The sequence below is a fragment of the Phyllobates terribilis genome, unplaced genomic scaffold, assembly GCF_046119375.1.
Source record: "Phyllobates terribilis strain yellow unplaced genomic scaffold, ASM4611937v1 Scaffold_1__5_contigs__length_1240528914, whole genome shotgun sequence".
Lineage (NCBI taxonomy): Eukaryota > Metazoa > Chordata > Amphibia > Anura > Dendrobatidae > Phyllobates > Phyllobates terribilis.
The window spans coordinates 614,208,115-614,230,982 of record NW_027362761.1 but is presented as its reverse complement, the minus strand read 5'-3'; the positions used below and the strand labels follow the sequence as shown (position 1 = coordinate 614,230,982).

The window sequence follows — 22,868 nt, the reverse complement described above, 5'->3', positions numbered from 1 at the left end:
CTACGAGGGGCCTCCGGACCCTCAGGGCCAGGTTTATCCGGGTGAGTAGTGTGGAAGGCCCGAACTAATCGGTCTGCGTTAATATCCGACGCAGGAACCCACATCCTCTCCTCAGGACCATACCCTTTCCAATGAACCAGGTACTGAAGGGACCGGCGATTAAAGCGTGAATCGATGACCCTCGATACCTGGAACTCCAAGTTACCCTTGACCACCACTGGAGGGGGAGGTAAAGGTGACGGTACCACCGGCGCCACATACCTCTTAAGCAACGATCTGTGGAACACGTTGTGAATTTTAAACGTAGGGGGGAGGTCAAGACGGAATGCCACCGGATTAATAATAGAACTGATTCTGTACGGCCCGATGAACCTGGGACCCAGTTTCCAGGAGGGAACCTTAAGTTTTATATTCCTGGTAGACAACCATACCCGATCGTTCACACTAAGGTCCGGACCAGACACTCTCCTCCTATCAGCCATACGTTTGTATCGGTTCCCCATAGTATTCAGATTCTTCAGCACCCCTCTCCATACTGAAGCGAGTGATGAGGAAAATCGTTCCTCCTCAGGAACCCCCGAAGAGCCCCCCCTACTGAAAGTACAAAACTGGGGGTGAAAACCATATGCCCCAAAAAACGGGGACTTACCAGTGGACTCGCTCCGCCTATTATTGAGAGCAAACTCTGCCAGAGGTAAGAAAGAAGCCCAGTCCTCCTGGTTCTCTGACACAAAACACCGGAGATATGTCTCCAAGCTCTGGTTCATACGTTCCGTCTGACCGTTGGTCTGAGGGTGAAAAGCCGATGAGAATGACAAATGCATCCCCCGCCGTGCACAAAACGCCTTCCAGAACTTGGACACAAACTGAGACCCCCGATCAGACACCACATCGGAGGGTACCCCGTGAAGCCTCACAATCTCCCCAATGAACACCTGCGTAAGAGTTTTAGCATTAGGGAGAGCCGGAAGAGCGATAAAATGTGCCATCTTGCTGAACCTGTCCACTACAACGAGTATGACCGTTTTACCCGAAGACGGAGGGAGTTCCGTAATAAAGTCCATAGACAGATGAGTCCAAGGACGCTCCGGGATCTTCAAAGGTAAGAGGGCCCCAGACGGACGGGTATGTGAGGTCTTAGAGCGCGCACAAACCCCACAGGACGCGACAAAAGTTACCACCTCCTTATGTAAGTTAGGCCACCAAAACCGACGCGAGAGAAGATCCACAGTTGCTTTACTCCCCGGGTGTCCTGCCAAAACTGAGTTATGGTGTGCCTCGATCACCTTTTGTCGCAACTGATCTGGAACAAACAGTCTCCCCGGAGGTCCAACAGGGGCGTCCCCCTGAGCCTCCAATACCTCCTCCTCCAGCTCAGAGCATACTGCCGAAACCACCACCCCCTCCTGAAGGATAGGAATCGGGTCGTCCGTATTCCCGGCCCCAAGGAAACTACGAGATAAGGCATCCGCCTTTACATTTTTTGACCCAGGACGATATGTAACGACAAAATTAAACCTGGTAAAAAAACAATGACCACCTAGCTTGTCTGGGATTCAGACGTTTCGCGGACTCCAGATATAGCAGGTTCTTGTGATCGGTGATGACGGTGACCGGATGGACTGCCCCCTCCAAAAAATGGCGCCACTCCTCAAAAGCTAACTTAATGGCTAAGAGTTCCCTATTGCCGACATCGTAATTCCTCTCAGCGGACGACAATTTTTTAGAGAAAAAGGCGCACGGATGCCACTTACCAGGGGACGAAACTTGTGACAATACTGCTCCCACCCCTACCTCGGAAGCGTCTACCTCTACAATGAATGGCTGTGACGCATCAGGTTGAATGAGTATGGGTGCCGAGGCAAAACATTTTTTCAAGCAGGAGAATGCTTGACAAGCCTTGTCAGACCACCTAGAAAAATCCGTCCCCTTTTTAGTCATGTCTGTGAGAGGCTTAACCATGGACGAGAAATTACGAATGAACTTCCGGTAATAATTAGCAAACCCCAGGAAACGTTGTAGTGCCTTAAGATTCTCTGGCCGATCCCACTCAAGAACTGCCCGCACTTTCCCAGGGTCCATACGAAAACCGGACGCTGAAACCAGGAAGCCTAAAAACTGGAGTTCCTGTACGGCGAACACACACTTTTCCCATTTGGCATACAGTTTATTATCCCGCAAGATCTGTAACACCTGCCTAACGTGCTCCTGATGAGACACCAGATCCGGCGAGTAAATTAAGATATCATCCAGATATATGACAACAAACTGTCCCACCAGGCGGCGAAAAATGTCATTAACAAAGTGTTGGAACACCGCCGGGGCATTAGTCAGACCGAATGGCATGACAAGGTTCTCATAATGCCCCTCCGGAGTGTTAAACGCCGTCTTCCACTCATCCCCCTCCTTCATCCTAATCAGATTGTACGCCCCCCTGAGATCCAACTTAGAGAACCATTTGGCGCCCACGATCTGATTAAAGAGATCGGGAATAAGTGGGAGTGGATACGGATCTCGGACCGTAATCCGATTAAGTTCACGGAAATCCAGGCAAGGGCGTAGGCCTCCATCTTTCTTCTTAACAAAGAAGAACCCCGCAGCCACCGGTGAAGATGAAGGTCTAATATGCCCCTTAGCCAGACTTTCTGAAATATAATCCTTCATGGCCTGCCTCTCAGGACCAGAAAGGTTATACAACCTAGCTTTAGGTAACTTGGCCTCAGGGAGCAGTTTTACAGAACAGTCATACTCGCGATGAGGAGGTAGTTCCTGACACCCTTTCTCCGAGAATACATCCTCAAAGTCCGCCAGAAATGGAGGTAAGACCCAAGGAGTAACCGCACCGATGACCGTGTTCATGCAGTTTTTATTACAGAATTTACTCCATTGGCTTATCTCTCTGGTTTGCCAATTAATAACCGGGTTATGCTTAGTTAACCAAGGAAGGCCCAACACTATAGGAGTGGGAAGACCCTCCAACACGTAGCAAGACAACAGTTCTTTATGTATCGCCCCCACTTGAAGTTTTACGTCATGCACAGCTTGCAAAAAACTTCCCTGACCGAGAGGCCTGGCATCGATCGAGAATATGGGGATGGGTTTAGCCAACTCACTCAATCGCATACCTTGAACCCGGGCAAACCGAGCATCAACCAGATTAGCCCCGGCCCCACTATCCAGAAGAACAGATATCCTCTCAGTTCTCGTACCCACCACCACCTCCGCCGGTACGAGAAACTGAGACGAACCTAGGGACGAAATACCTACTCCCAGATTGCCGTCCACCACACAACCTGGGATCAACAGTTTTCCGACGACTCTTCACTCTGCAAGGGACGGGATGGACACCCCCCAATAAAATGTCCCTTTCTCCCGCAGAAGAAACACCTTCCTGTCTTATGGCGCACCACCGGTCCCCTCCCCCGAAATGATGTCCCTCCTAATTGCATAGGCTCCTCTGGACTGACCAGGGGAACCACCATATGAGGGGACCTTGTAGGAGGTGGAGTCATCACAGGGGGTCGAGTTATCCCGCACCTCTCCCGAAGCCGTCTGTCAACGCGAATAGCCAGGGCCATAGCGGCTTCCAGTGACGCGGGAGAGTCATACTGTGCCAACACATCCTGTAATTTGTCGGATAAACCTTGACAAAACTGGCTCCTAAGAGCCGGGTCATTCCACTGGGTGTCCGTGGCCCACCTACGGAACTCCGAACAGAATTCCTCTGCCGGACGATCTCCCTGCTGGATCCTACGTAACTTAGACTCAGCAAGGGAGATCCGATCTGGGTCATCATATACGAGTCCCAGAGCAGCGAAAAACCTATCCACTGACTGGAGAGCCGGGGAGCCCGGGGGAAGAGAGAACGCCCAAGATTGTGGGTCCCCTTGTAGGAGCGAGATGTCAATTCCCACCCTTTGTTCTTCACTCCCCGATGACCGAGGCCGCAGCCGAAAGTACAATTTGCATGCCTCCCGGAAAACAAAAAACTTGTCCCGCCCCCCAGTGAACCTGTCAGGGAGAGCTACTTTAGGTTCTGGTCCGGCTTGCTCCAGAGGATGCAAAACCTTGGACCTAACGTCCGCCAGCTCCATGGACAAACTCTGCAACTGCCGAGCTAGACCGGCTACTGGATCCATGGTAGCTGGAGAAAAACTAAGTGGGTCGGTGAAAATGTCACACTGTCTCTGTATACTGGAGGTAGGGGGCCTAAGCTGACCCTAAGCTGGGGCCCTTACTAATCCCTCAACCTGGAGGTACTGTTAAAGGTACAGAGGTCCAGGCCGCCAGCGTAACCCCTACCTCCTGAGGATCCCTGCACCTAAGTAATCTAGTCCTGAGAAGGACCCCGATCACAACAAAAGAGGACAAGTAATAATATGCCCACACACAGTACTTAGACGAACGAGACAGTACAAGGGAAAAACCAAAACCACCTTGCATACAAAGACTACACAACTACAACAGAGGGAACACGAACGGGAAAGGAGATAAATGATAAAGCGAGGAAGGGAAAATACACTCCAAATACACTTATCTCAGAAACTCCAAATACCACGATCCGCTCTGTAAGTCTGTATGAAAAGCTTTCACCGACACTTCCCAAACAGACCAGCAGGCATTTGAAGGAGACTCACTACAGCAGCATTGATTGCAGCTGGGCGAGGCTGGACCTCGTCTAGCACAGAGAGAAAGAGAATTAACTCCCTCACTGCCGAAAACACAAAGCACCAAAAAGTCAGCTGCGAGAAGTCAGGCTGTGTAATCGTGACGATCTTCGTGGCGACACACCCGTGACAAAAATAGGCTGGGTCCTGAAGGGGTTAAATCCAGGAGTTCTTTTCTTCATAAACCCTAAACCTGTGGGTGTATCCTGAGGTACTCTCGCACAGCTTGTAGAGTTTAATTCCGCACCTGGCCCTCTTACTGGGCAGGTATTGCCAGAATTTGAGTCTCCCCTTTAAATAATGATTTAGGGACTCATCCTCACAGATGTCCCATTGGGGAACGCACACCTCAGCAAACTTGTTGCTGAAGTAATCAATGACTGGCCTAACTTTTAAAAGTCGTTAAAAGTTGGTGCCATCTCGGAGAGGACACCACGTTTACAGGTCATAGCCATGAGTAACAGTGGATAGTTGTATAAAACATCAACACTCCAATATTGTCGAATTTCTGGCTTCTTCACTAACCTCAGGTGAAGGACAAAACCCCAAAACGTCATCATTTCTACTGTGTCTAGAGGGGTCCAGTTAGAAAATGATGAAAGGTCCTTGTTGGCCAATGGTTACTTTGTCCACATCACTAATTTAATTAAACTGTACTAATCCAAACTGCCATCTCAGGTGACCAAGACAAGGTGGTAAACTTGGGAAAATCATAAGAATAAATTGGTTTGACATACTGATGTACTTGATTTTTTTCACTAAAAACGTAGCAAAACCTGATACCTGTGTTTTTTGCAGCGTTTTTTTTCACCACCCATTACTTTCAATGGGTGAAAAATGCTAAAAAAACGCTGAAAGAAGTGACATGCTCTATTGAGCAAAAAAAAACATGCAAAGCACAAAATACTGAGAACAAAAAAAACAAGCTGTGTGCATGAGGTTTCTGAAATCTCATACTTTGCTGGTACTGTAAAACACAGCTGAAAATTTGCATTAAAAAAACGCATAAAAAAACGGCTAATGTGAACATCGCCTTAATGTGTTTAAAAAAAAAAAAAAAAGAAGCCAGAATTGCTGTTTTTCTTTTTTTCCTTCCCATGAAGAGTTGATCAGTTATTAAGTTTCATCTACCCCAGAAATAGCTCCAATGATGTTGGAAAAAAATGCTTTGCAGTAAGGGCTCGAAAATGGTTGATCGTAAAGATGTTACAGACACGTCACAGAAGTGAAAACCATCTTACTCAGGACAGTACCCGTCCTCACATACACTGAAATAGGAAAAATATAATATATTAAGGACTTGGAATTAGTGCAGGCAGGGTCCACAGAACACCCTGTAGAGCAGAGGTCCCCAACCGCCGGTCCGCGGACCAGGACCGGGCCGTTGGGGTTTTTCAGCCGGTCCGCGGGGAGAGGGGGCCCCTCCAGCCTCCAGCAGGGCCGCCATCAGGGCATGACTGCCCTGACTCCAGTATGGGGCCCGGCCGGTAGGAGCCCCCTCGGAGCCCCCCTCTTGTGCGTCTCTCTCCTCATGGGGCCCCCGGCCGCATGCTAAGCGCCGGGTTCGGGACATCTTAGCGCTGCGCTGCTGCGGCAGCACCTTCATGATTCCCCTGACTTCCGGTCATGTGACGGCGCCGTCACATGGCCGGAAGTCAGGAGAACCTGGTGTCAGCGATTTGGACGAGCGCCAGGATTCTGCAGGGATCGCATGGGGGTAAGTATAACAAGTTTTATTTTTTTTTAAATACAATTAACTAGGAGTGGGGGGAATGGGAGATGCACATGGGGGGAGGGGAGAGATGAGAGATGCACATGGGGGAGGGGAGAGATGAGAGATCCACATGGGGGGGAGGGGAGAGATGAGAGATGCACATGGGGGAGGGGAGAGATGAGAGATCCACATGGGGGGAGGGGAGAGATGAGAGATGCACATGGGGGAGGGGAGAGATGAGAGATCCACATGGGGGGAGGGGAGAGATGAGAGATGCACATGGGGGGAGGGGAGAGATGAGAGATGCACATGGGGGGAGGGGAGAGATGAGAGATGCACATGGGAGGGAGGGGAGAGATGAGAGATGCACATGGGGGGAGGGGAGAGATGAGAGATGCACATGGGGGGAGGGGAGAGATGAGAGATGCACATGGGAGGGAGGGGAGAGATGAGAGATGCACGGGGGGGTGAGAGATGCACGGGGGGGTGAGAGATGCACGGGGGGGATGAGAGATGCACGGGGGGTGGATGAGAGATGCACGGGGGGGGTGAGAGATGCACGGGGGGATGAGAGATGCACGGGGGGTGGATGAGAGATGCACGGGGGGGTGAGAGATGCACGGGGGGGTGAGAGATGCACGGAGGGGATGAGAGATGCACGGGGGGTGGATGAGAGATGCACGGAGGGGGATGAGAGATGCACGGAGGGGGATGAGAGATGCACGGGGGGTGGATGAGAGATGCACGGAGGGGGATGAGAGATGCACGGAGGGGGATGAGAGATGCACGGAGGGGGATGAGAGATGCACGGGGGGTGGATGAGAGATGCACGGAGGGGGATGAGAGATGCACGGAGGGGGATGAGAGATGCACGGGGGTGAGCTGCACATGGGGGGGTGAGAGATGCACATGGGGGGGTTATGTTTACATAACTTTGTTGCCTTATGAAGGGTGGGGGGGGCCCCCAAAAATTTCTTGCACAGGGGCCCACTACAGTCTGTGTCCGCCCCTGGGATGAAGTAAATGCAGCTGAACAGCAGCTGTCAGGACAGCTGCCCTGTCCTGCTGCAGGGCGTGATGGGGCCTCAGTGATGCGGCTCCTGGCACAGCACATTATGTGGGGCTCCTGGCATAGCTCCTGGCGGGGACCTGGTCTACACTATATGATAAGTATGCACTAAACTCCAAATCCCTCCATTACCCCGCCCCCATATGACCAAAGCCCCGCCCACCCCACCCCCTCCTTGCTGGGCCATGGAAAAATGATCTTGCTTCAAGCCGGTCCCTGGTGCAAAAAAGGTTGGGGACCACTGCTGTAGAGGACTCCTGCCCTGTACATTATTAAGTGTATAACTCCTGCCCCAAGTGTCACCTATACAGTATGTAGCAAAATATATACATATATTACACACCTGTGGAAACCTTTACTGGAATTTCCCCCTTCACTTCATTCTTATAAGGCTGATCCCCCCTTGTCATCGCTTCTTTTGTCTCATCCTTCACTTTAATAATATTCAGAACTTCCCCCTGATATATCAGATATACAATATAAAAGACAATGGAAAAATAAGAAACCACCAAAATCAATAACAATTACTACAGGATCAGAAAAAAACCCAACCCTCCATATACTGTAGATACGGGCTCAGGGCCGTCTACCTGATGATCCTCGAGGACACTGTGATTCTCCTCTGGACAGTCCTGGGGATACAGAGGACGGGGACATTTCTCTGGTAGATATCCCCTCCTGGATCCATCTGTGGAGACACCATCACATAGTGACGAACTACACAGCCTCCTGTATATCTATATACCAGAAACTTCTATCAACACCAGTACTTCTATGTTGTGGTTCTCTCTAAGTTGGGTGTACAGAAAGCCGACTCTCCTTGGCTTCTTGTGAGATGGGGATTGGCCAATACCCCTTTGCTAGATCCAAGGTGGTTATGTATCTTGCTAGCCCAATTCTCTCGATCAGCTCATCGACACGTGGCATCAGATATGTGTTGAACTTGGAACTTCGTTCAGCTTCCGATAATCATTACAGAATCTCTGTTCTCCATCGGGTTTTGGAACAAGGACAATTAAACTAGACCACCTGCTCTCAAGACTCCTCAATGACTCAGATTCAGCGTGACAAATATGGGAGCTAACTAGGTCCCTAGAACTGGGGGCGCCCTAGTCTATCCCAGTCTCCTGGATTACTCCTGAAGGTGAAGATGCCGGGTTCACGTGCCTTGCTATGCTCCTATATCAACCCTTATCTGTCCCCTCCCCTACTCAGGGTTGTGGGAAGCTGAAGTGAATAGGAACACACTAACAAGGGAAGACGGACAGGGAGAAAGGAAACTACCAACCATACAAAATTCACACACCAAACAACAGTGTGGGACACAGGGGAGTTAAAGGAAGGAGAAACCAAATAGGAGAGGATGAGGATGTGCACAGACAAAACTCCAAGTAGCAATCTCCTGAACAAATCTCCAAAACGCCAACTCACACTACAAATTACACCTCCAACTCTAGAACCAGGCAGTAAGAACTAACACTGTTTAATAAGATGGTGAAGTACTTTTAACTTGTGCAGGAGTTCATGAAACCAAACATTGCGGTCTTATGGTCACTCTCTGTCGCGGTATCCCAGTGACATTCAGCATATGCTGTATCCCTGTGACATTCAGCATACGTTTCACTCCCTTGGAGATCAGTTCTCGGTGGGCCTCGGGAATTCAGTAGGGCTTCAGTAGTGCAGGAGTTCATGAAACCAAACATTGCGGTCTTATGGTCACTCTCTGTCGCGGTATCCCAGTGACATTCAGCATATGCTGTATCCCTGTGACATTCAGCATACGTTTCACTCCCTTGGAGATCAGTTCTCGGTGGGCCTCGGGAATTCAGTAGGGCTTCAAGTTCACCTGCACATGGGGTTCCGTCAGAAGTCCCAGTTCTACTGCAGAAATTCCTGACATTGCTGTCTTTGGGCCTTCGACAGTGTTTCTGCTATTGTGACACCTTCAATATCACCTTCTGGCTTAACCAGCAAACATGGAGTTTCACCAGGATCCCTGTCTTGCCATGGCTTGATAAGATTGACGTGTTAGACTTGGTATGGCTTTCATCTTTCTGGTTGATGAACCTTGTAGTTCACTTCACCCAGCTTCTCTTCCACCTCATAGGGGCCGTTGCATTTGGCCAAAAACGTACTCTCGTCCGTGAGAATAAGCACAAGGACTCGATCCCCGGGGCTGAACTGCCTGACTAGTTGTAGACCCAAGATGGAGCCTCGTGCCTGGAGGAGCTGTTCCTTTCCGATGGGCATTACCTTCACAACTCTCTCCTGCATCTGGGTGATGTACATGATGATGCTCCAACGGGGCGTGACCTCAGCTTCCCAGGTTTCCTTTTCTATATCAAGGAGACCCCGCGGATGTCGGCCATACAGGAGTTCAAACGGAGAGAATCCAGTAGAAGCTTGTGGAACTTCCCGAATAAAGAATAATAGATATGGGAGAAGACTGTCCCAGTCTTGACCGTTCTTTTCTATGACCTTCTTCAGCATACTCCTTAAGGTTTTATTTAACCTTTCCACAAGGTCGTCTGTCTGGGGATGGTAAACTGACATCATCAGTTGTGTAATTTGCAAGGTCTTACACAGTTCCCTCATCACATTACTCAAAAGGGTGTTCCTTGGTCGGTCAGGATCTCCCTCGGCAGTTCTGTCTGGGCAAAGATGTGGATCAACTCACGGGCTATACTTTTCGCGGAGGAGTTTCTCAGGGGAACCGCTTTTGGGTACCATGTAGCATAGTCGAGGACAACAAATATATATATTGATGCCCATGAGCAGACTTAAAGGGGCCAACCAGGTCCATTGCAATTCGCTCAAACGGCACCTTAATAATGGGCAGCGGAACAAGGGGATTTCAGAAGTGAGAGCGGTTAACTGACAGGTGGGACAAGACTTGCAATACGTTCAAATTTCCCAGTGGCATCCGGGCAAATAGAACATCTGCATGACCCGTTCTTGGGTTTTGTTGTCACACAGATGGCCACCCAAGATATGTGAATGGGCCATGTAAAACACCCTCCATCCATAGGGTCCTGGTACCAACAATTGCTCCACTATTTCCAATCTGACCTTAGTAACCCAGGACTTAGTAACCCGGCCTCATTCATCATAGAATAAGGAAATCTGGTGTCAGCCCCCGGATCATGCGCTATGCCGTTCATAACGGTTACATTGTGGAATGCATCTTTTAGAGTTAGGTCAAAATGTTGGGAGGACCCAAATTTTTCTCCGGTCACCCCTATCTCAGGAATGTCGGCCTCAAGTGTTACTACCTCCTCATCCCCCACCATTGCACAGAAGGGAAACCCATCAGACTTTGGAGGTGGTGAGATTTCTTGAGGGCCAACCCATCTCTTAACCTAGCAATCAAGGTCTCTGCTCCTCCCCCACAAGTCCCAAAACAACACAAAAGTCCTGGCCTACAATAATTGGGTGCAATAAATCCTGGACCACGCCAACCTCATTAGACTCAGTACCTCGGGCTGTCTCAATGACCACTCTGGCCACTGGTTAGTCTTCTCTGCCCAACAGTCATTATTCTACATCTTTAAGGCTGTAATGCACACGCCCGGACTGACTGGCGTGTGCGTGTTTAGTGGTTCCACTTTGCCATGAACCAGAGAGTGCCTGGAGGGGCGTAACTAAGTATCTGCTCGATCCGACCAAGGTCGCACGACGGCATACGACGCCAGTGCACCAGGGAGGAACCGAGCAGAGGAACCAGGGTCTACTCCAGGTCAGACTCCGGAAACGGCTGTTGACCCACACCGGGGAATACAGGAACAGGCAGCCTAGAGTGCAGGCTGAGTAGGGTCCAGTACAGACTGGGAGACGGGTTCAGAGCCGCAGATGCGGTAATCAAGCAGAGCAAAACGAAACCGCAGACGCGGTGGACAAGGCCGAGCAGAGCAAAACCGCAGACGCGGTGGACAGGGCCGAGCAGAGCGAAACCGCAGACGCGGTAGACAAGGCTGAGCAGAGCGAAACCGCAGACGCGGTAAACAAGGCTGAGCAGAGCGAAACCGCAGACGCGGTAAACAAGGCTGAGCAGAGCGAAACCGCAGACGCGGTAGACAAGGCTGAGCAGAGCGAAACCGCAGACGCGGTAGACAAGGCTGAGCAGAGCGAAACCGCAGACGCGGTAGACAAGGCTGAGCAGAGCGAAACCGCAGACGCGGTGGACAAGGCTGAGCAGGCAGGAACCGCCGAAGCGGTAAGTAAGACAGGACAGAGATAAATCGCCGAAGCGGTAAACAAAGACAAAACAAAGGGGACAGGGCTCTGTTCATACAGAACAGACTGGAAAAGAAAGGCAGAACCAGATACACACAAGGTACTTGCAAAGAAGTAGCGAAAGGACTCCAACTCACAAACGGAAGTACAATGACAACGAGTAGAAGTTAGGTGCAGGTTCAGACTCTACAGAAAAAGGGAACAAATGGACATAAAGACAAAACAGGTAAGAAGCTAGGAGACAGTTCAGACAAGAACAGTTACTGCAACAAAATGCAGGAAAGAGCCTAGGTAAAGCCAAGTGCTGGTTCAGACACTGCAGAAAAAGGGAACAAACGGACATAAAGATAAAACAGGTAGGAAGCTAGGAGACAGTTCTGACAGGAACTGTACTACAACAAATACAGGAGCGAGTCTGGGTGTGCGGCCCCCAGAGGGCGAGACGAACAGGCTAGGAGCGTGTTCAGACAGGCCTGGAAATACAGCCTCAAGGAAGGCAGAGAGACAGCTGGCTAGAGTGCACAGACAGGACACAGTTCAGACACGGGAACTGATACCGTAAGGCAGGAAACATAGACAGGACCTGGCATGTCAGCGACCAGAAGCCAACTGACAGAACAAGATGCTCAGGCATGGATTCCAAGAAGGAGCTGGGTTAAATACCAGGTGACAGACAGCAATAGGCTGAGGACGCATTAGGGGCGTGTCTGCAGCAGCTACAAGAAACAGGAAGTTCAGCGGGCGTCGCCCTAAACAGCAAGAGCAAAGCAAAGCAGACAACATGGAAAGAAGCCAGAATGGCAGTCTGGACTGGAGATCAAGTGCACGCTCTTGCACAGTGGGAGATGGACCACTATGCAAGGACGCCGCCAGGTATGTTACAAAGGCATTTCCTAGCCCTGAGCAGTGGACACTTCGATGCTGTGAAGTAAACTTGTCCTGCAGAACAATCCTGGTTTTCTGGAGACACAGATATTTTCCACTGCTGAAAGAAAGTGTTTACTAACCACCGGCAGGTTTGGGAGGAGATTGTGATCCATCTTCAACCTGAAAAGGTCCAACAAAATCCTCTGTAATAGTCCCACTAACAGCACCTCGCTGGCGTCTGAGAGGAACTGGAGGTCTGTGCCCGGTACTGATCAGCCCGGCCCACCCATCTGCTTTGTTTAGTCGTCTCATCTTATCAGTCCATAAAACCTGTGAACAATCGTATCAGATATTTCTTTGCACAATCTAGACGTTTCCACTTGTGTCTTGCTCAGTGGTGGTCGGGCTCAGCCTCCTCACCTTGGCCATGTCTCTGAGCACTAAACACCTTGTACTTCTGTGTCTTGCACAGTGGTGGTCGGGCTCAGCCTCCTCACCTCGGCCGTGTCTCTGAGCACTGAACACGTTGCACTTCTGTGTCTTGCTCAGTGGTGGTCGGGCTCAGCCTCCTCACCCCGGCCATGTCTCTGAGCACCTTGTACTTCTGTGTCTTGCTCAGTGGTGGTCGGGCTCAGCCTCCTCACCTCGGCCATGTCTCTGAGCACCTTGTACTTCTGTGTCTTGCTCAGTGGTGGTCGGGCTCAGCCTCCTCACCTCGGCCATGTCTCTGAGCACCTTGTACTTCTGTGTCTTGCTCAGTGGTGGTCGTGCTCAGCCTCCTCACCTCGGCCATGTCTCTGAGCACCTTCTACTTCTGTGTCTTGCTCAGTGGTGGTCGGGCTCAGCCTCCTCACCTTGGCCATGTCTCTGAGCACCTTGTACTTCTGTGTCTTGCTCAGTGGTGGTCGTGCTCAGCCTCCTCACCTCGGATGTGTCTCTGATTACCTTGTACTTCTGTGTCTTGCTCAGTGGTGGTCGGGCTCAGCCTCCTCACCTCGGCCATGTCTCTGAGCACCTTGTACTTCTGTGTCTTGCTCAGTGGTGGTCGGGCTCAGCCTCCTCACCTCGGCCATGTCTCTGAGCACCTTGTACTTCTGTGTCTTGTTCAGTGGTGGTCGGGCTCAGCCTCCTCACCTCGGCCATGTCTCTGAGCACCTTGTACTTCTGTGTCTTGCTCAGTGGTGGTCGTGCTCAGCCTCCTCACCTCGGCCATGTCTCTGAGCACCTTGTACTTCTGTGTCTTGCTCAGTGGTGGTCGGGCTCAGCCTCCTCACCTCGGCCATGTCTCTGAGCACCTTGTACTTCTGTGTCTTGCTCAGTGGTGGTCGTGCTCAGCCTCCTCACCTCGGATGTGTCTCTGATTACCTTGTACTTCTGTGTCTTGCTCAGTGGTGGTCGGGCTCAGCCTCCTCACCTCGGCCATGTCTCTGAGCACCTTGTACTTCTGTGTCTTGTTCAGTGGTGGTCGGGCTCAGCCTCCTCACCTCGGCCATGTCTCTGAGCACCTTGTACTTCTGTGTCTTGCTCAGTGGTGGTCGGGCTTAGCCTCCTCACCTCGGCCATGTCTCTGAGCACCTTGTACTTCTGTGTCTTGTTCAGTGGTGGTCGGGCTCAGCCTCCTCACCTCGGCCATGTCTCTGAGCACTGAACACCTTGTACTTCTGTGTCTTGCTCAGTGGTGGTCGGGCTCAGCCTCCTCACCTCGGCCGTGTCTCTGAGCACTGAACACCTTGTACTTCTGTGTCTTGTTCAGTGGTGGTCGGGCTCAGCCTCCTCACCTCGTGATGAATCTTCTTGCAACAATTTTTTACTTTTCTGTCAGGTAAATTTGCTTTTTGGTCCATTCTCCTGAGTAAAACAAGTTCCTAATAATTCTGCACCCTGATAAAAGGCGGGGCATCCAGAGGCCACACCCCCTCATTACACACATACACATCACATGATCTGCTTCACCAAATCAGCATTCAGATTTACAAGGAGAAGGTGGGAAATCTGCAGAATAATGATTGTCACAATACTCCCTGCCTGATATTTCTGCACATGGCGCACAGCTATACAGAGGTATTGTGAAAATACGGAATACAGTGTCATGTAAAAGTTTAGGCACCCCTGGTCAAAATCACTGTCATTGTGAACAGTTAAAGGTGTTTTCCCACGAACTTAAGTAAATTCCATGTACGGAACGTGGTCTGATCATACCACATCTCCTGGGCAGGAGAGGAAGCAAAAGAGTATACAGACATTAGAGCACAGGATCGCAGAGGATTCATTTTGTGAGGTCAAACATTTCTTACCTGTTTTTAAACAATATTTTACTTCAAAGAAAGAATCAGCTGTGATCCCCTGCTGTAACGTCTGTATTGTCTTTTGCTTCCTCGCCTGCCCAGGAGCTGTGGTATGATCAGACCACGTTCCATACACGGACAGACACAGCCATTGATCAAAATAAACCTTTGTTTGTGGGAAAACCTCTTTAAGCAAGTTGAAGATGAAATTATCTCTAAAAGGCCTAAAGTTAAAGATGTCACATTTCCTTTGTATTTTAGGCAAAAAAAACTATATAATATATAATTTCATCTTTTACATTTTAAAAGTTACAAAAAGGAAAATGGGAAAATGCAAAAGTTTGGACACCCTTGGAGATTTGTTTGCTCAGATACCTTTGACGGAGGTTTCAGACCTACCTTAATTAGCCTGTTAGGGTTATGGCTTGTTCACTATCATAGTTCGGAAAGGCCGGTGATGCAAATTTCCAGCTTTATAAAAACCTCCTCTAACCTTGTGCCAAAAACCAGCAGCCATGGGTTCTCCTATGCAGCTGCGGAGCTCTCTGAAAATGGTGGAGGCCACAAAGCAGGAGAAGCTATAAGAAGATAGCAAAGCGTTTTCAAGTTGCCCTTTCCTCAGTTCAAAATATAATTAAGAAATGGCAGTTACCAGGAACAGTGGAGGTCAAGATAAGGTCTGGAAGACCAAGCAAAATGTCAGTGAGAGCTGCTCATAGGATTACTAAAGAGGCAAATCAGAACCCCCGCTTGACTGCAAAAGACCTTCAGAAAGATTTAGCAGACTATAAAGTTGTAGTACATTGTTCTACTGTCCAGAGACACCTGCACAAATGTGGATGAAGGACAAAGCTGCGGTCTATGGAGCGCTAAGGAATGGATGGTGAAGGGGAAATAATAAAAACCACCTTTATTAGGTCAATAAAACAAAATAACATTTTTTTTCTTATCTTTCTTTTTCACCTGCACAAATGTGGCCTTCATGGAAGAGTCATCAGAAGAAAACCTCTCCTGCGTCCTCGCCATAAAATTCAGCGTCAGAAGTGCAAAATAACATCTAAACAAGCCTGATACAAGTCCTGTGGACCAATGAGGTTAAAATAGAAGTCTTTGGCCACAATGATCACAGGTCTGTGTGGAAAAAAAAAAGCCCAGCATTTCAGGAATAGAACATCTCGCCAACCATTAAGCATGGTGGTGGATCCATCATGCTTAGGGGTTGTGTTGCAGCCAATGGCACGGGGAACATTTCACAGGTAGAGGAAAGAATGGATTCAATGAAATTTCAACAAATTCTTGATGCAAACATAACATCTGTAAAAAAAAGCTGAAGCTGAAAAGAGGATGGCTTTACAAATGGATAATGATCCTAAACACACATCAAAATCCACAATAAACAACCTCAAAAGGCAAAAAGTGAAGGTTTTACAATGGCCCTCACAGTCCCCTGATCTGAACATCATTGAACATCTGTGGATAGATCTCAAAATAGCAGAGGATGCAAGACGCCCCAGGAATCTCACAGAACTGGAAGAATTCTCCAAGGAAGAATGGATGAAAATCCCTCAAACAAGAAGTGAAAGACTCTTGTCTGGCTACAAAAGTGTTTACAAGCTGTGATACTTTCAAAAGGGGGCGCTACTAGGTACTAACCATGCAGGGGGCACAAACTTCTGCGTCGGCCCATTTTCCTTTTTGTAATTTTAAAAATGTAAAAGATGAAAATATATATTTTTTGCATCCCCCGGACGCCAAGCAATCCCCGCCTACCTTCTTAGTAATTCCCGAAATCCCCGCCTATATGCTTAGCTATCACAATGACCCCCTTCCCCAGCAAGTCACAGAGTCCTGTGACGTGCACTGTGCTCCCTCACTTGCCGGACATGAGCAAAGCGCCGCTCACATAGAGCTCCCATAGAGCGTGCTTTGCTTCCTCTCTGCCCGTCTCTCCGTGCCACAGGGTTCTATTGCGCAGGCGCTGGGGAGTCACTGTCACTTCCCGGCACCTGCGCAATAGAACCCCGCAGCAGGGAGAGACGGGCAGAGAGGAAGCAAAGCGCGCTCTATGGGAGCTCTATGTGAGCGGCGCTTTGCTCATGTCCGGCAAGTGAGGGAGCACAGTGCACGTCACAGGACCCAGTAAATTAGGTGATACATCATTGGATTCAGCTTCTCACTGCCTACGTTACGCTGCTCTCAGATAATGTAGCGAAAACCTGCTGACAGATTCCCTTTAGGGACCATCTACATTACATGTTACTGCACAAACGTATGTACGCATTGCACATGATGGCAGTAAGGCTTCAACATGGCAGCCAGTGCCTATAGTAATGGGGATAAATATATATCTGCTGACCTCGTAATGTCAGAGGCCGGAGCTCCTCCATCATCACCTCCTGGTACCGATCCTGGTGTCCTTCTAGATACTCCCACTCCTCCATGGAGAGATAGACAGCAACGTCCTGACACCTTATAGGAACCTGACAACAACGACACCGCCATCACCCAGAATCCTCCAGTGCTGTCCTGTACAATGTACCAGCAGTCACCTCTCCGCTCATCACCCAGAATCCTCCTGTGCTGTCCTGTATAATGTCCCAGCAGTCACCTCTCCGCTCATCACCCAGAATCCTCCAGTGCTGTTCTGTATAATGTCCCAGCAGTCACCCCTCCGGTCATCACCCAGAATCCTCCAGTGCTGTCCTGTATAATGTCCCAGCAGTCACCTCTCCGCTCATCACCCAGAATCCTCCAGTGCTGTACTGTATAATGTCCCAGCAGTCACCTCTCCGCTCATCAACCAGAATCCTCCAGTGCTGTCCTGTATAATGTCCCAGCAGTCACCTCTCCACTCATCACCCAGAATCCTCCAGTGCCGTCCTGTATAATGTCCCAGCAGTCACCTCTCCGCTCATCACCCAGAATCCTCCAGTGCTGTCCTGTATAATGTCCCAGCAGTCACCTCTCCAGTCATCACCCAGAATCCTCCAGTGCTGTCCTGTATAATGTCCCAGCAGTCACCTCTCCGCTCATCACCCAGAATCCTCCAGTGCTGTCCTGTATAATGTCCCAGCAGTCACCTCTCCGCTCATCACCCAGAATCCTCCAGTGCTGTCCTGTATAATGTCCCAGTAGTCACCTCTCCGCTCATCACCCAGAATCCTCCAGTGCTGTCCTGTATAATGTCCCAGCAGTCACCTCTCCGCTCATCACCCAGAATCCTCCAGTGCTGTCCTGTATCATCCAGTTACTAAGGCTCCAATCACATTTACGCCATATTTTCTTCTCTGTCCTCAGCCTCCTCCGCTGATCTGATTGATCATCATCAGCTTTGTCGTCGGAGCGGGGGACGGTCACCGTGGTAACTCCACCTCCAGCGGAGGACGGTCACAGTGGTAACTCCACCTCCAGCGGAGGACGGTCACCGTGGTAACTACACCTCCTGCGGAGGACGGTCACCGTGGTAACTCCACCTCCAGCGGGGGCGGTCACCGTGGTAACTCCACCTCCAGCGGAGGACGGTCACAGTGGTAACTCCACCTCCAGCGGAGGACGGTCACCGTGGTAACTACACCTCCTGCGGAGGACGGTCACCGTGGTAACTCCACCTCCAGCGGGGGCGGTCACCGTGGTAACTCCACCTCCAGCGGGGGACGGTCACCGTGGTAACTACACCTCCAGCGGGGGACGGTCACCGTGGTAACTCCACCTCCAGCGGGGGACGGTCACCGTGGTATCTACACCTCCAGCGGGGGACGGTCACCGTGGTATCTACACCTCCAGCGGGGCACGGTCACCGTGGCAACTACACCTCCAGCGGGGGACGGTCACCGTGGTAACTCCACCTCCAGCGGGGGACGGTCACCGTGGTAACTCCACCTCCAGCGGGGGACTGTCACCGTGGCAACTCCACCTCCAGCGGGGGACGGTCACCGTGGTAACTCCACCTCCAGCGGGGGACGGTCACCGTGGTAACTCCACCTCCAGCGGGGGCGGTCACCGTGGTAACTCCACCTCCAGCGGGGGACGGTCACCGTGGTATCTACACCTCCAGCGGGGCACGGTCACCGTGGTAACTACACCTCCAGCGGGGGACGGTCACCGTGGTAACTACACCTCCAGCGGGGGACGGTCACCGTGGTAACTCCACCTCCAGCTGGGGACGGTCACCGTGGTAACACCACCTCCAGCGGGGGACGGTCACCGTGGTAACTCCACCTCCAGCGGGGGACGGTCACCGTGGTAACTCCACCTCCAGCGTGGGACGGTCACCGTGGTAACTCCACCTCCAGCGGGGGGCGGTCACCGTGGTAACTCCACCTCCAGCGGGGGGCGGTCACCGTGGTAACTCCACCTCCTGCGGGGGACGGTCACCGTGGTAACTCCACCTCCAGCGGGGGACGGTCACCGTGGTAACTCCACCTCCAGTGGGGGGCGGTCACCGTGGTAACTCCACCTCCAGCGGGGGACGGTCACCGTGGTAACTCCACCTTCAGCGGGGGGGCGGTCACCGTGGTAACTCCACCTCCAGCGGGGGGGCGGTCACCGTGGTAACTCCACCTCCAGCGGGGGAAGGTCACCGTGGTAACTCAACCTCCAGCGGGGGACGGTCACCGTGGTAACTCCACCTCCAGCGGGGACGGTCACCGTGGTAACTCCACCTCCAGCGGGGGACGGTCACCGTGGTAACTCCACCTCCAGCGGGGGACGGTCACCGTGGTAACTCCACCTCCAGCGGGGTCGGTCACCGTGGTAACTCCACCTCCAGCGGGGGACGGTCACCGTGGTAATTCCACCTCCAGCGGGGGCGGTCACCGTGGTAACTCCACCTCCAGCGGGGGCGGTCACCGTGGTAACTCCACCTCCAGCGGGGGACGGTCACCGTGGTAACTCCACCTCCAGCGGGGGACGGTCACCGTGGTAACTCCACCTCCAGAGGGGGACGGTCACCGTGGTAACTCCACCACCAGCGGGGGACGGTCACCGTGGTAACTCCAGCGGGGGACGGTCACCGTGGTAACTCCACCACCAGCGGGGGACGGTCACCGTGGTAACTCCACCACCAGCGGGGGACGGTCACCGTGGTAACTCCACCTCCAGCGGGGGACGGTCACCGTGGTAACTACACCTCCAGCGGGGGACGGTCACCGTGGTAACTCTACCTCCAGCGGGGACGGTCACCGTGGTAACTCCACCTCCAGCGGGGACGGTCACCGTGGTAACTACACCGCCAGCGGAGGACGATCATCGTGGTAACTCCACCTCCAGCGGGGGGCGGTCACCGTGGTAACTCCACCTCCAGTGGGGGGCGGTCACCGTGGTAACTCCACCTCCAGCGGGGACGGTCACCGTGGTAACTCCACCTCCAGCGGGGGCGGTGAGGTGAGGAGGAGCCGCTGCACATCCCCCATACAACACTGAGGAGCCGCAGTCACATGGAGCAGGAGCCTCCACAGGAACAGCTCTGATCTCACCCCACACTCTCCTCTCACAGATTCACCACAAACCCTCCCTGTAATCTCACCGGAATGGCGGGAAGCGGAAACCTGCTGCTGGCTGATACCAGAGAGCAAGAGCTGCGCACAACCAGGACGGAGCTGCTGCACTGAGAGCGGGAGGACCTGTGGTGACGTCACCACCATGTGATCAGGGGGCGGAGCTCAGGACAGATGTGGTGAAGGACCTGTGGTGACGTCACCGCCATGTGATCAGGGGGCGGAGCTCAGGAGAGAAGTGGTAAAGGACCTGTGAACACGTCACCGCCATGTGATCAGGGGGCGGAGCTCAAGAGAGAGGTGGTGAAGGACCTGTGATGACGTCACCACCATGTGATCAGGGGGCGGAGCTCAGAGAGAGGTGGTGAAGGACCTGTGGTGACGTCACCGCCATGTGATCAGGGGGCGGAGCTCAGAGAGAGGTGGTGAAGGACCTGTGGTGACGTCACCTCATGCGCTGAGGAGGCGGAGCTTAGCACTATGATCTTCGGCTAGTCATTGGCTCCGCAGGGTTTCTTCTCCAGCCGTTGTCGCCTTTTCTGTCTGATGTTTCCTCGTAGATTGTAATGAGGCTATAAAATATAACGTTATTATAACTGGTGAAAGACCTGTGAATACATCACAATCATGTGACCCCTGCATCATCGCAGGTCCTTCACCACTTCTCTCTATTGTAGAGCTCCACCCCCTCCTGCACTGATCACATGACGGTGACGTCACCACAGGTCCTTCTGTCACGGCGCCGCAGACCCGTCCTTTGTAGTGATGTCGTGTTCTCTCTGTTATCAGCCAGCTCCTGTCACTCACAGCTTGAGTTTTTCCTCTTTGGTGTCAGGATTTCAGCAGTGTGTGCAGAGAGAGGAGACGCTGCCATCTCTGCTGGTGAGATCCTGGGAGACGCTGGGCGCCAGTAGCTGTAGAGCGCTGTGCAGCTGCCTCCCTCACCCCGAGGACACATCCGATGCCTCCTAACAGCAGTCCTCCCGATCTTCCATATGTTATGGAGACCCTCTTTGTTTTAAGGAGAACTTTGGAATAGACAGCAAAGGGTCTTCACATTGCCAGTGAGATTCAAATTAAGATACTTCATCGATGCAGGAAGAGAGACAGAATACATGTGACATGCATTGTGACAGAATACATGCGACATGCATTGTCAGCAGGTAGAGTCTTCTGTGTGGCGGCTAAGACTCACCACATTTTGGAACTACCTGTGGTTGGTGCTGAGTCGCTTCGGGTTCGGGCCAGTGTTTACCTCATGGGTAAAAGTGCTGTACTCCTCTCCACCAGCCAGAATTAAAGTGAATAACAAACTGTGGGAAAGCTTCCCTCTGTTTAGGGGTACGAGACAGGGGTGTCCGTTGTCCCCGCTGCTATTTGCCCCAGCTGTGGAGCCATTAGCTGCCAAAATAAGATCGCAGGAGGTGACGGGGTTTGTATATGGGAAAACTGAGGAGAAGATCGCTTTATATGCCGACGATATTCTACTATTTTTGGAAAATCCTGGGGAAGCCTTGAGAAACGTAGTGACACTAATTGAGGGATTTGGACAGATATCGGGACTACTCATTAACTGGGATAAGTCGTGTGTTCTGCCGATAGATGGAAAGGGTGACTGTACCGGGGAGGTGGAACTATTCACCAAATTAAAGGTGGTCCAACAATTTAAGTACTTAGGGATTCATATCGCTCTTCCATTGATGACATTTGAGGAGCATAATATATGCCCTTTATTACAAAGACTGCGCTCTAAAATCACAGCGTGGAATAAGTTCCATTTATCAGTGGTGGGCAGAGTGAACCTCCTCAAAATGATTGTGATGCCGCAACTGTTATATGTGCTGCACAATTCCCCCATCTGGATCCCAATGAGCAGGTGCCGCAGGATGAAATCACTATTTAGAGAGTTAGTGTAGGATAAGAAGAGTCCCAGACTTAACCAAACACTGCAGAGACCAAAAGAGGAGGGAGGCCTAGCGCTCCCTAATCCCTGGTTATACTTTCTTTCTGCACAAAGCCAACACCTCAAGGGCTGGGGGGAAACTATAGGAGGGGACAGGTACCTGTCAGTTTGGAGCACTTAATTAAGATTTCGCCATTAAGTATGGGACTGGAGGCGGGAATCTTCAAGAAATGGGGATCGCATTACCATACCATAAATCTTATACATAAAATGTGGCACAAAAATCAAGCAGGGGAGGGGGGTAACTCACTTCACTAAGTTTTCACCTATCTGGGATAACATCTATTTTCAGGAGTTCAGTAATATGAAGGGGTTTGGTGAGTGGAAAGAAATGGGTATTGGCCTGATCTATCAGTTGATTTACAGAGGGAAGCTTAAATCATATGAAACGTTGCAGGAAGAATTTCAATTCCCAAGGCTAAACCTCTTTCCATATAGACAGGTTTAGCACGCATTTCACACCCAAAGCAGAAGAGGGCCTATGGGAATACAAATAGATCTGATGTTAGATTTTATACTTAAAAACAGAGGAACGAAAGGGGCAATATCTCTAGTGTATAGAGAGACCTGCTGCA

The 22,868-nt window shown here is 51.2% G+C and overlaps 1 protein-coding gene across 3 annotated transcripts in view; it reads right to left on the bottom strand.

Moving 5' to 3' along the window:
- Positions 1–20,502, bottom strand: part of LOC141272720 (uncharacterized) — a 37,409-nt gene extending 16,907 nt beyond the window's left edge. Inside the window, exons 1-4 of one of the 3 annotated variants that reach the window (XM_073683743.1) lie at positions 20,360–20,483; positions 17,192–17,315; positions 8,041–8,138; positions 7,794–7,908 (exon numbers count right to left, since the gene is read on the bottom strand). In XM_073683743.1, the coding sequence (XP_073539844.1) occupies positions 7,794–7,908; positions 8,041–8,138; positions 17,192–17,276 (298 nt within the window). In that variant the 5' untranslated portion in view covers positions 17,277–17,315; positions 20,360–20,483. Of the gene's footprint in view, positions 1–7,793; positions 7,909–8,040; positions 8,139–17,191; positions 17,316–20,359 lie in introns of all 3 variants that reach the window. The other 2 variants (XM_073683724.1, XM_073683733.1) reach the window with 2 other exon arrangements.
- Positions 20,503–22,868: the final 2,366 nt, after the last annotated feature.